Source organism: Lactuca saligna, chromosome 6 (genome assembly GCF_052625555.1).
Source record: "Lactuca saligna cultivar CGN05327 chromosome 6, ASM5262555v1, whole genome shotgun sequence".
Taxonomy (NCBI): domain Eukaryota; kingdom Viridiplantae; phylum Streptophyta; class Magnoliopsida; order Asterales; family Asteraceae; genus Lactuca; species Lactuca saligna.
This window is the reverse complement of record NC_136422.1, coordinates 165,286,280-165,300,270: the sequence shown is the minus strand read 5'-3', so window position 1 is coordinate 165,300,270 and position 13,991 is coordinate 165,286,280. Positions and strand designations below refer to the sequence as shown.

At 35.6% G+C, this 13,991-nt stretch overlaps 2 protein-coding genes across 2 annotated transcripts; one reads left to right on the top strand and one right to left on the bottom strand.

The window, feature by feature from the left end:
* Positions 1 to 278: 278 nt before the first annotated feature.
* On the bottom strand, positions 279 to 2,695 carry LOC145000238 (putative pentatricopeptide repeat-containing protein At5g43820). The gene has a single exon (XM_078959430.1). The coding sequence runs from the start codon at positions 2,351 to 2,353 to the stop codon at positions 677 to 679; it is 1,677 nt and encodes a 558-aa protein (XP_078815556.1). The 5' UTR covers positions 2,354 to 2,695; the 3' UTR covers positions 279 to 676.
* Positions 2,696 to 2,809: 114 nt separating this feature from the next.
* HAF01 (HAC13 protein (HAC13)) lies at positions 2,810 to 11,668 on the top strand. The gene is made up of 20 exons (XM_078959429.1): positions 2,810 to 3,020; positions 3,718 to 3,793; positions 4,300 to 4,406; positions 4,524 to 4,586; positions 4,722 to 4,767; positions 4,884 to 5,233; positions 5,336 to 5,504; positions 5,638 to 6,634; positions 6,719 to 6,921; positions 7,017 to 7,254; positions 7,335 to 7,671; positions 7,754 to 7,963; positions 8,054 to 8,131; positions 8,202 to 8,405; positions 8,494 to 9,193; positions 9,286 to 9,473; positions 9,554 to 9,685; positions 9,763 to 9,819; positions 9,924 to 11,012; positions 11,104 to 11,668. The coding sequence occupies exons 2-20, from the start codon at positions 3,733 to 3,735 to the stop codon at positions 11,452 to 11,454; spliced, it is 5,580 nt and encodes a 1,859-aa protein (XP_078815555.1). The 5' UTR covers positions 2,810 to 3,020; positions 3,718 to 3,732; the 3' UTR covers positions 11,455 to 11,668.
* The last annotated feature ends 2,323 nt before the right edge of the window (positions 11,669 to 13,991 follow it).

Genomic DNA, 13,991 nt, shown 5'->3' with positions numbered 1-13,991 from the left:
AAAGAAAGAAAAACAAAGAAGATGATATGAGATTAAAGGTTAAAATTAGTTGGTATTTACAAAGTGGTATAATAATAATAATAATAATAATAATAAAATATTTAGCCGTTGGAAGGAGAAGAAAAAGGAGAGAGTAGTGTCTCATACTCCGTGTGGTAATTGACCACACCCTCAATGCGGTGTGCCTGATGCGGTGCAACTTTAATGGGTTTTGTTTTACCCACCTTCAATTTGCTATTTATTTACATTATAACATAAGTTTTCAAAAAAAAAAAAAAAATCGCAAAATTATACATTTATATTTCATGAAATTCTTCGTACTTTCACAAAACAATATAAAGTAATGGTGCAAAAACTACTTCGTCCCATTTTGGTCAGATTTACAAAAATGTATATATATGTAACTTTGATCTACAATTGAAAGACAAATTACTCTACCAAAAACCAGAAAATGATAAATAAAAACGCCCAAAAACAAATTTATCACATGTAAGTGATATATATCTTGTTGTTGGTGTTGGTGTTCAAGACAAGAACAATACCCAAAAAAAGGGCACGTCTCTAAGATGCAGATCTAAGATTTTACAAAAACCTTATGATTGAATTGAATCCTTCGTGACTTCTTTTTAAAAAAGAGAACATGACAAAAAAGATGAAACAATTGTTTAGTGAAAGCTCAAAAATGCCACCCTTTAGCTCTCCAATATTTCTGTGCATTTTCATCATATCGACCTTTCTTCATCTTTAAAAACAGTTTATAAGCCATTTCTACTTTCTTCGAAGCAATCAGTTTGTTACTCAACTTTGCATATATAACCCTACTAGGACAAAACCCTTTCTTCAAACACTCCTCCATAACTATCACAGCATTTTCAACTTCACCATTGTTGCAAAACCCATTGATCATGTACTCATAAACCTCCACATCACAAAAACAACCACTTTCTTCTTTCATCTCCTCCCATACCTTCAAAAGCATACCACATTTCCCAAATCTTGAAAGTCTCATTAGCAGAATCTTGTAACAATTTACTGATATCACACACCTTGCATCTCTTGCTTTTTTGTAAATCATCATAGCAGCATATGGTGGGCCATAGCTACAAAGAGACTCAATCAACAAGGTTATTGTCCCAGTTGTGGGCTTCATCCCTCTACTTATCATTTCATCAAACATTTCAATAGCATCTGATACTCTTCGGGATTTAAGAAAAGCAGAGATTATTGAAACATAAGTGTCCATATTTGGTTCACAGTTATTACTCTTTAACATGAGATTGTAGTATTTCAAACATTCATCGATATCTCCAATTGATATGAAGTTGAAGATCATAGAGTTGAAAAGATTGACATTCAACGTACATATTCTATTCTCTTTCAATTTCATAAACATGTCAATGGCATCATTGATTCTACCAGCTCTCCCTAAGCCCTCAAGAAGGTAGCTAAAAGTCAAACTATCAGGATCAAATCCATCTTCCACCATTTCCTTTAAAACCCTTTTGATTTCATCCACCTTACCAAATTTGGAAAACCCACGTAGTAGTATGTTATAAGTCTCACAATCAAACTGCAACTTTTCTTTCATTTTATGTAACAAAGAACTTGCAGTGGCTACATGAGACCGATTACAAAGGCATCTTAGCATGACTTTTAGAGACTCCAAATCATAATCCATCCCAAATTCTTCCAATTTCTTGAACATAGTTATAGCTTTTGAAACTCGTTTGGCTTTAACATAATTATCCATAAAAATAAACAATGTTTCATGATTAGGGTTCAAACCTTTCTCCTTCATTTCACCTAACAAATTGATCATATAATCAAAGAATTTCCTTCTTCCTAACCCTTTAAGAACAATATTATAACTATCAACATTCCCAAATACCTTACCCTGTTCGATAGCCCACTTGAAAAACGTAACCATAGATCCCCCATCTAAACTCCCTCTGTTCAGTACTTTAGATACTATATCAGTAGTCACTTCAATATCAACAGCAGCTGCTGTTAAAGCTCGTTTGATTTCAGATTTCCCATTCAATTTCTGAATGAAAATCCCTCTCAACTTATCTTCAGGTGATAGCAACATCTCTACATTTTTGTCCAATTGAGTTGGTTCTGACCTAGGTTTTTCGATTGGATGTGTATTACAATGGCGGATAGGTAAAAGAACAGACAATTGATCCAGCACATGGCGTTCGTCCTTGTTGATACTGTTTTCCACAGGTTGCTTGTCATTCAAGTTCAATAGATCAACTAGTTGTGTCGAAAATGGTGACAACGAAATAGAGGGATGAAGATTTTGGGAAGCGTACCTTCTTATGTTTCTTATGTTGAACCTAGCAAGCAACATGACTGTAAACTTGTAAAGCGAGCAGCAGTTGACATGCACCTGGTTAAAAAAGCTACACCGTGAATTTTGTCTGCGTTCCGATCGTTACTTCATTCATTGATCGTAAACGACGTCGTAAGTTTGTTATCCCACATCCCTCGTATACATTTTACTTTTAGCCTACGCTTTTGATTTACATCAATATCATAACTCTAGAAATTAAAGGAAACTATTAAGCCTCTCCTCCTGCGGCGTTGGTGGCCCACACTCGCCGTTCCTCTCCACCACCGTCTTCCCCGTCTCACCTCCCTTCACGATCGCCTTTTCCAGCCCTCCCCTCTGTGGGCGAAACCCGTCTGTAGTTTTTTGCTTTTACTTTTACCCTTAAATTAAACCTTTTTGTGCTTTAAGTCGGCTTATGTTTGATTTGACGAAATTGCCCCTGAAATAACATTATAATTTCTCGCCTTTTTTTACACAGACTCTGTTGGTCTTTCTTCCTTCCCTGCCTTCGATCCTCCTCCTCCTGCTTCTCACTGCTCCTGTGTTCGATTATCCTACCGGCGAAGTTGAATTACGTAATGCGTTTTAGAGCATGAGTGTTCTGAATTCAGCATCAGAATCACACAATCAACAATCGATCTGAGATTTTCATCGATCTATTTCGACACCCAGTTTGGTGGCTCAGGTGCTTTGCAATTTTCTACTATCAATCAAGTATTGTTGTGATTGTTTTTCACACGGTTAGGTATTTATATCGATTCATATTCGTTTTGCCGGACAATTGCACTCGTTGTTGGACAATTTCTTGGTATGTAAGCGAATTAGGGTTTCAGTTTGCTTTGTTTTCCACCTCTTCGATATTTCCGGCTCTTTTGATTCTTTCTGCCTATTTTCGCTGATAAGTTAGGGTTTTGGTCGCTTTGTTATGGACTATGAATGGTGAATGATTCCAGTACACGGGTAAAGAGAATTTAACTTATACTTATAGTTGCTACTCCTTCTATTCCTACAAAAAATGAGCTCACATTGGTCTTTGAATTCAATTCAGATAGTTTTCAAATGCCAAATTATGTGTCTGTTCTTTTTGGGGTTTGCATATCTCCTGGATATATTTCTTAAAATTTTGCTGGAAAATAGAAAAGTTATCTCTTTGACTGGTAATACTTTGGAATTAGCATATTTTGGTTGCTTCTCATTGATGCTGCAATTGAATTCCTGTCGATGATTTGTTTCAGTAGTGATAGGTTTTACAAAAAAAATTCAATTTTGAATCTAAGCCCTTGAGGGCGTATGATTTATTCCCTCATGGCTTTGGTTAAGAAGACATTTTGCTCTTCCAAGACAAACCATATTGTGCTAAATACATCTTTCTCATGTGGCAGATTTCATTTTAGATAATGGATTCTGATGCTGGTAATACCTCTCAAGATGGTAGGGGCACTGATGACCGTGATGAAGGTATTTAATCTTGAAACTTAACTCTTCAGCATCAATGCCTATCACAAATTTATTCAAACAATTTTGGAAAGAACATGTATGATCATGTGTTAGTTTGTTTTGAAAGGCATAATAAGCATATCTTACAACTATTGATTACAATCAAAAGTTGTGAATAATATTGTAAATTTATAACACACAATAAACGTAGACAATAAAAGAGACTATCGTAAGCATGGCATTTTGGATAGTGGATAACCTTTAATTGTTGCATTGTTTAGCAACTTCATATGAGTTCAATTGTTAGCCCATCTAAACAAGTGCAGTAAAAACAATAGTTTTTTTTTTTTTTTTTTTTTTTTTTTTAGAATTTAGAATATAAATATGTTTTTGATGATTCACAAATTCTTTTGAATCCTGATTCCGATTTCCATCCTTGTATACTGATTTTGATTCCACATTTAACCCCTTTGAATTCAGTGACTTGCCTTGTATGCTATTTAGAATTCTAAAATTTTAATTGGCAGATGATGATGATGAATATGAAGATGCTCGTGATGGCAATCGTCTTTTGGAATTCATGTTTGGAAATATCGATGGGGCTGGTGATCTTGATATTGATTACCTTGATGAGGTATCTATTCTTATTTTTTATAGGTATTTATATCTTTATATATATATATATATATATATATATATATATATATATATATATCAACTTGGATACTAAAACCATGGTTTTGTTTCTCAGGATGCAAAGGAGCATCTTGCTGCACTAGCTGACAAGCTTGGTTCTTCACTAACAGATATCCATGTATACAATTACTTTCTACTTCTTTTTACTTGTGTTTATTATTAGTTTATTACCCATTACACATTCCATATACTCTGTTTCACTATTTTAGTATCTAGATCTAACTCTTTGTTCTTTTACTATCTCATTACTCAGCTGTCAGTAAAAACCTCACAAACATCTGCTGATGTTGCTGAACAAGGTATCATTGTTCTTATTAATGAATTTATGACTTTGGACTTATAGGATAATGGTTGATTATGTGGACATTATAGCTGATAATCTTCTAATCCCACCTCTTGTGCTGCATCCAAACAGATTATGATCTGAAGGCTGAAAATGCAGTTGATTATGAAGATATTGATGAACAGTATGAGGGACCAGAAGTCCAAGCATTGACTGAGGAGGACTATCTATTACCAAAATCTGATTATGTTTCTACAACTGTACCACCTGTTGCCTCATCTTCATTGTTTGATGATGAAAATTATGATGAAGATGAAGAAGAGGAAGAATTACAGAAAGAACTTGATCGTGTGGATAATGTTGACCAAGTTGACCAAGTTCAAGAACAGGAAGTGGTTCCTCAAGAAAAATGCTCTCCAGAGGATGGTAGTCCTGCAGTTGAAATAGAAAACTCAGATCCTGATGTTATGGAGCCTCAAAAGGTTATTACATTTATTGTGTTCATTATATAAATACATCATTTAAGCTTCCTTTATATAAAGAATTAAAGATACATTTGATATACATATAACTTCTGTTTTCAGGAGGACACAGATATGTTGGAAGAGCCAGTTGAAGCTAAAAGTTCAACACCACTTCCTGTTCTCTGTGTAGAAGATGGAAATGTGATCTTACGATTTTCAGAAATATTCGCTATTCATGAGCCTTTAAAGAAAGCTGTAAAGAGGGAACAATGGTTTTCTGTTCCCAAAGGTATTCATTTCATTTATATCCAAAAATTTGAAGAAATCATTTGTACCTAAAACACAAGTATGCTTTACTATGTGAGATATTTCGTATGTTGTTAACCTGTTGTATGTTAACATTTTGTGTAAATATATTGCAGAAAAGTACAAGTCCATGGATGTATCTGATATTGTGGAGGAAGATGAAGAGGCATTTTTAAAGGGCTCTTTAAAAGGGTTTCCTTATATGAGACACACACATGTATTTCAAGATGATTTATTGACATCACAGGAGGATAAATTAGACCTTCCAAAATCTGGGATTGTTGATGAAGATACAACAGTGGCTTCAGAAGTTGATGATCAGAGGAAAGACACTTGTCATGATGTTATCCCATCGAGTAACAAACTCTTCAGTGATGATTATTTCCCTCTTGATCAACAAGACTGGGAAAATAGAATAATTTTTGATAATTCTCCAGCTGTAAGTGAAACGTCTGGTGGAAGTGAGATTTCTGGACCTGAATCCGACTCATTATTGAAGTCCAAGACACAGGTTGAGTTGAAATCAGACGAGGAAGATGAAGGGTATTTTTGTCATTCTGTAGAGCCATTCGGTTCAAGAAAATCTCCAAAATCATACAGTTCATCTGAAGAAACCATATACCATCCCCAGCTTTTGAGATTAGAATCACGATTGGAAACAGATGATGCTAAAAAAGATACAACAGTTGAAAGCGACACCATTAAACGATTCAACAAACTCACTTTACGCAATAAAGATGTTCTTGATGGATCTTGGATGGATCGAATAGTGTGGGACCCGAATCAATCTGTTACAAAGCCAAAACTACTTCTTGATCTTCAAGATGAACAGATGCTTTTTGAAATATTGGATAACAAAGATGGAGATGATCTTCAGCTTCATGCTGGAGCCATGATCACAACTCGGTCTGCTGAGTCAGCACCAGATTCATTGGAGCTATTACATGGTTATGGAGGGGGGAGATTTAATATAGCTAATGACAAATTCTATTCCAACAGAAAATCTTCCCAACAGTTGAAATCACATTCCAAGAAACGCACATCACATGGTGTTAAAGTCTTGCATTCCATACCTGCTCTCAAGCTACAGACAATGAAAGCCAAACTTAGCAAGTAACCACAAAATCTCTAGTTGTCATTTTTCTTTTACTCTGTGTATATATGTTGTCAACTCTTTTTCTTTTACTGTATTTGCAGTAAAGATATAGCCTATTTTCATAGGCCAAAAGCTTTATGGTATCCTCATGAAAATGTGGTGGCACTTAAAGAACAAGGAAAGCTTCTTACAAAAGGTTCAATGAAAATTGTATTGAAAAGCTTGGGAGGGAAAGGGAGCAAGCTTCATGTAGATGCTGAGGAGACTATTTCATCTCTCAAAGGAAAAGCTACCAAGAAGCTTGGTTTGTCCTTCTTTTTTGGGCTAATAATAATAATATTACCACAGTTTGTGTTGAAGTTAAAATTTTGTTACAAAATTCTCGTTTCTTTTTGGTAGATTTTAAACCAAGTGAAGCTGTGAAAATTATATACTCTGGAAAGGAGCTTGAAGATGAAAAATCTCTTGCTGAACAAGATGTTAGACCAAATTCTTTGCTGCATCTTGTTCGTACAAGAATACATTTATTACCAAGGGCTCAAAAACTTCCTAGTGACAACAAGTCCTTACGCCCTCCTGGATCTTTTAAAAAGAAATCAGATCTTTCAGCTAGAGATGGTCATTCTTTTCTAATGGAGTAAGTATTCTTCCAAGATCATATGCATTATTTTTAGTTTCAGACATTTCTAATGTTTTTTTGTTTTTTTACAATATCAGGTATTGTGAGGAAAGGCCTTTACTCCTTGGAAACCCTGGAATGGGTGCTCGTTTGTGCACTTATTACCAAAAATCAAGTCCTGGTGATCAAACAGCCACCCAATTGCGTAGTGGGCCCAACAATTTTGGGAACATTCTTACACTCGATCCAGCTGATAAATCCCCTTTTTTAGGAGATATAAAGCCTGGTTCAACTCAATCATGTCTTGAAACAAATATGTACAGAGCTCCAATCTATCCACATAAACTCTCATCCACTGACTATTTACTCATTCGCTCTCCAAAGGGAAAGCTCTCCTTAAGACGCATTGACCGGATTTACGTTGTTGGTCAACAGGTTTGACCTATATCTTTCCCCTTTTTCTTTTTTCTTCCATCTTTATCTTTATCTTTATTTAAAACATGTGTAATGTAAATAGGAGCCTCACATGGAGGTGATGTCCCCTGTATCAAAAGGTGTTCAGATGTATAATATGAATAGGCTTCTGGTGTTCATGTATCGTGAGTTTCGTGCTCTTCAAAAACGTGGCTTGACACCTGCCATTCGTGCCAACGAGTTATCTGCACAGTTTGCAAATGTAGCTGAAGTTTCTTTAAGGAAGAGGTTAAAGCTATTCTGTGATTTTCAGGTGAAATTTTACTCTTTACTTTACTTTTTTTATTACCCATAATACCAATATATTAACAGTATGTTTTATATTTATGTAACCAATCACCAGAGGGGTTCTTGGGTTATGAAGCGAAATTTCCGTATTCCATTAGAGGAGGAGCTTAGAAGAATGGTGACACCAGAAAATGTATGTTTTTTACTTTTTGCTTTTTGCTTTTCTTTAATCTTTATCTTATTATTTTTTTTGTGCGTGTTAGGTGTGTGCTTTTGAAAGCATGCTAGCTGGAATGTACAGACTGAAACGTTTAGGAATCAGTATGACTCATCCATCTGGTCTTTCCTCTGCAATGAACCAGCTCCCTGATGAAGCAATTGCTTTAGCTGCTGCTTCCCACATCGAGAGAGAATTACAAATAACTCCCTGGAATTTAAGCAGCAACTTTGTTGCTTGTACAAATCAGGTAATATAATAAAAACTAAAAACTAAAAACAGAGGGACTTGATACTTAACCGGATATGAACTATGAAGTCTTAAATATTGTTGTTCAGGATAGAGGAAATATCGAGAGATTGGAGATTACTGGTGTTGGTGATCCATCTGGTAGAGGATTAGGATTTAGTTATGTTCGAACTGCTCCCAAGGCTCCAGTTTCAAATGCCATTGCAAAGAAAAAAGTTGCTATAAACAGAGGAGGATCTACAGTCACTGGAACTGATGCTGATCTTCGTAGATTAAGCATGGATGCTGCACGCGAGGTGCTTATTAAGTTCAATGTTCCCGAAGAACAGATTGCAAAACTTACAAGATGGCATCGGATTGCAATGATCCGGAAGCTTTCAAGCGAACAAGCTGCATCAGGAGTAAAAGTGGACCCCACAACCATAAGCAAGTATGCACGTGGTCAAAGGATGTCTTTCTTGCAGCTTCAACAACAAACACGAGAAAAATGTCAGGAGATTTGGGATAGACAAGTTCAAAACCTGTCTGCTGTTGATGGTGAAGAAAACGAAAGCGACATTGAAGCACATAGTGACCTTGATTCGTTTGCAGGGGATCTTGAGAACCTTCTAGATGCTGAAGAATGTGATGAAGGTGAAGACGATAATAATAATAATTATGATTCTAGTAACTTGGTGGCTGGTGTTAAAGGTCTTAAAATGAGACGCATGCCTTCGCAAGCTCAAGCTGATGTGGAGAATGAAGATGAAGCTGCTGAAGCTGCTGAGTTATGCAGAATGCTCATGGATGGTATCATCTGTCAACTATCTATTTTATTATTATGTTTTTACTTTTTATCTTAAAAATGTTCCCTTTTATTTATTTATTTATCTATGATTCAGGAGATGATGAGGTGGATCGGAAGAAGAAAAAAGTCAAAGATACAGGAGCAACTCCTATGTCGAATCATAGTTTGAAAAATAAGGAGAGGTTGAAGGGAGTCAACACACCTGTGAAAACTATGTCTGCTGTTACACGACCTGATGGATCCTTTTCTATAAATGATAATGCAGTGAAATCATTAAAAGATGTACGTGTGGGGACCTGTGTTATGTATTATATAATATTTATTTTATTTACTTTTATTGATTGATGTTCATGTGGTGGCAGGATGAAATGTTTCCTTACAGGAAGAACTTTTCTGGAAAGATGAAGCCCAAAAAGAAGGATGATCTTGAACAAGTTGGTGGTTTGCTGAATAAGAAGCTTAGAATTTTGAATGATGGAATGAATATAATGAAGGTTAGTAAGTTGGTTGCTTTTTTCTCTTTATTGACACAAAAAAACAAGATGAGGTTTTAACATAATTTCGTTCGTAGGTTGGAAATACAAAGAAAAATGCAAGAGAGAGTTTTGCTTGTGGAGCTTGTGGTCAGGTATGTTATGCTTTTTATCTTTTTTGACATAAATAAAAAAGTCAAGTATGGTGTCTACATATGTTTTGTGATGTGATATGATTTTATGTGGTTTGATTCGTCAGTTTGGCCACATGAAAACCAACAAACACTGCCCCAAGTACAGAGAAAATTCCAACATTCAAATCGAAAGCAAAGATCCCGAAAAAGGGCCCACAAAATCCACAGGTTTAGGTTTAGACTCAGTCACCAAATCCCATTCCCAACCAAAAAACACAATAAAAAAGACAATACAAAAAAGCGGGCCAAAACTTGCAGTCATCGAACCTCAACCTCCACAAGAGGAGGAAAAAACCTCTTTAAAAGCAAAAGTCCTCAAAGTCAAATGTGGGCCCGCCAACAGCAACAAAATCACAGAAAAACCCACTCCCAGCACCTCACAAATCTCCGACAAACCCGTAACCTCAGACACCGAAACAGTCAACAAATCTTCAATCAAAGTCAACAAAATCATATTCTCCAACAAAACAAAAAGTGAAGATATCCAACCGGAATCCCATAAACCCGCCACCTCCCTCGTAATCCGGCCACCGGAAAGTCACCGGAATCCTCCACCACCACCGCAACCCCGGAAAACAATCGTCATCAAACGCCCGAAAGAAGTCTTTGACTTTGACCAGGTCAGTCAAAGTCATAGTCAAAGTCAAGAAGTCAGCCCGGTAACCGAGCCTCGAAAAACCAAAAGAATCACCGAATTATCCGGTTTCCAAAAACATTCTCGATCAAATAAATCAAAAGATCATCATCCTCATCATCACAATCATAATTCCCAAATTTGGGAAGAAGACCAACACGCGATAAGAATCGCAGAGAGACAAAGGCAGTTATACGAAGAACAACAACAACAAGCACAACAAGCGAGAAAGCTAGAAGAGCAAGAGAGAGTGGCGGAGATTAGGCGGTTCGAGGAGGACATAAAACGCGAAAGGGAGGAGGAGAGGCAGCAACGCGAGAAAAAAAAGAAAAAAAAGAACATATTTTTCGAACCAAGGAACAGCGAGTATCTCGAGGAGACTCCTCGACCCAGGCGAGACGACCGCCGGGTCCCGGAGCGCGACCACCACCGCACTGCTAAACGGAAACCCGTCGTCGAATTAGGCGGGCGGTTCGGGGCAGAGTATGCCCCGACCGTGAAACGGCGTAGGGGCGGAGAGGTAATTTCACCTAACCAGTTATACTTTGATTTCAAAAATCGTGAATTGTTTTTGTATTTTAGATTTATTTATTTATTGTGATATGACATAGGTGGGTTTGGCGAATATATTGGAGAAGATAATTGACACGTTAAAAGCAAACAATGTGTCGTTTCTTTTCTTGAAACCCGTGACTAAAAAGGAAGCACCGGATTACCTTCGGATAATAGATCGGCCAATGGACTTGTCAACAATGCGGGAGAAAGTGAGAAGATTGGAGTATAAAAGCCGGGATGCCTTCAGACATGACATGTGGCAGATCACGTTCAATGCTCATAAATATAACATTGGAAGAAATCCGGGTATTCCTCCGCTTGCTGATCAGCTCTTGGAGCTTTGTGATTTTTTGTTATCGGAATATGATGCGGTTTTGAGTGAAGCGGAAGCGGATATAGACGAATGAATCATTTTTATGTTTTCATTATTTATGTTTAGGGTTTTATTTTATGTATGTAGAAAATTTGTATATTTTTACCCTGTTATGTAGTTTAGTTTTCAAGGGTAAAACAGGAATTTTTTAACTTCCTTTTTTTTGGTGGTGGGTTGGTTTATTTAGTGGTGAATTTTGTATATATGGTAGGATATATATGATATATAGTTTTACATGTTTTGTACTACTTTATGTATTTGCAAAATTATTTGGGAGGAGGCAGTTTAGGATTTTAATTTATTAGTTATTACAATAAACATACACTAATCACCATTTTTAAAAAAAGTTTATTTTCATTGTTGCTTATAAATATATCATTTTTCTCTACTCTTTTAATTGCTATTTCATTTGTAACCCCATGAATTTATGTATAAATAGCAGTAAAGTAAATTCTTTGTTTTTTTGCACACCAGATCATATTTATCCGGTTTGGATTGAACCCCAAATCCAAAATTGGTGATTAATTTGTCGATAGATGTTAAGATTCATGGATAATTTGATGTTATAACTCCCACTCTTCATTGAATCAGTTCCAATTTGGTTTTGATGAGGCTTGGTTGAGATGCTAACCTTTAAGCTCCATTAATGGTGGAATTTTCAATCTAGTAGTTCTAGTGAGTTGTGTGGTGTTGGATTAGCCTCTAAAACACTACGAGATTGTTAAATCATCCTCAAATGATTTCAATCCATCAATTAATGGTGAAAACGGGTGATTCAAACTTTAGGTTCATGTATGAGTTGTACTTTGGTTATGATAAGTTGCACTGTAGCCTCTAGTAATAGATTTGGAGTGAAATATGGAATTAGTATATGTTGAATGATTAAACTTATGAAATCTATGGTTTAAATCAAACATACTGTGATCTTTAGTGTTGCTTGTACATTAGTAACATTGGAATGAACCGATTGAAGCAACCTCTAATGGATCTAGATTTGGAAGGGATTTCATGGATGGAATTCTCTATTCTATTCCATTCAATGATTTAATTTAAACATATACTCCCTCCGTCGCATATTAATAATACATGTTTCATTTTTGGTTTGTCCCAAAATAATAGCCTACTTTTAAAAATAAATCACCTTTACTAAAATATCCCTCATTATTAGTTCACCTACCATGAAATTAAATGCAACAAAAGGGTAAAACTGTCAATTCATTTAATTAAGCTAGTGATAATTAATGTTTTCTTAATCTGTGTGTTTTTTTTTGTCTGTGGACAATAAGTTTGGGACGGAGGGAGTATAATTGTTGTTGAGAGAATTATGTATGGAATAAGAGCTTAGATTGATCATTAGAAACTAATAAGACCTTTGTGAATTGATCATTAGAAACTAATAAGACCTTTGTTGGTATAATGATATTCACTTAAGCATCCTTAAAGCTTATATGACCTCTAAAGGTCTCAATGATTAAGTCATCATAAGGAAATGACTTAATTGAGTCCATATGATGTTAATAACCCTTGTTTAGTCCATATGAGTCATTTGGTAGCCATCAGAGGCCATTTGTGCAAAGTACATTGCCTAAATGAGACAAACTACACAATCTGAAGACCTACAAATTCCACATGCCTTGTGTGGAATCTCAAGGAAATTTCACACGCCATGTGTGAAATCTTCTATGAAGATTTTGCAATGTTTTGAAAAATGATGCATTAAACCTCCGACTGCTTCTAATTTTAAATACAAGCTTATAGGATAGAAATAAGCTATGGGAAGATATTAAATCTATGAAGAATCCTCTAGGGGTATTTTTGGTCATTTTATAATAATTTGTTGTTAATGACAATAGGTGGTGATTAAGAGTTGTAAATAATTTGGATTTCAATAAAGATGAGTGGCATTGAATACATTCCATAACAACAAGATTTTGATGTTTTTATAATAGAGATTGAGTTAAAGAGTTTTCACAATTACTTGCTATGTGTTAACTACATGCTGATTTACTTGTGCATTTCATGCAAATGATTTTTGTGAAGGAGTTTGATAAAAAAAAAGTTAACTTGTTTTGGAAAGAGTTTTGACATGAATACTTATGCATTCATGCATGAGTGGGAAATGACTTGTGTGTCCCTCCAAAGTGAGGGGAAAACGAGATTAAGAAATTCCCCAAGAGGGTAGTGTGATATTGTAGACACGCCCCATTTGTGAGTTGTATGACACCGGTAATTTGATAGCTCACACATACCCATTACAAGACTAAGAGAAATGAGAGAAGTCGTGACATAGGGTTGCTATGTGCTAAGTGCGTCATAGTCTTCAATGATATCAAAACGAGAAACTAAAAATAAGACTATGTGATGAACAAGAATGGGTGTAGTTGCATATTGCATTGCACTCTCTTTATTTTTTATATATTTAAATGTTTGCAACTTTCAAATGAATTGAAGAACTATGAGTTAATTATGAGTTTGAAAGATTTTGGAAGCTATTATTGAAAGAGTTTTTAAAAATGATTTATGAGTCAAAATCAATGTTGTAAAAAACACTCGACATTACATAGTCGGTTG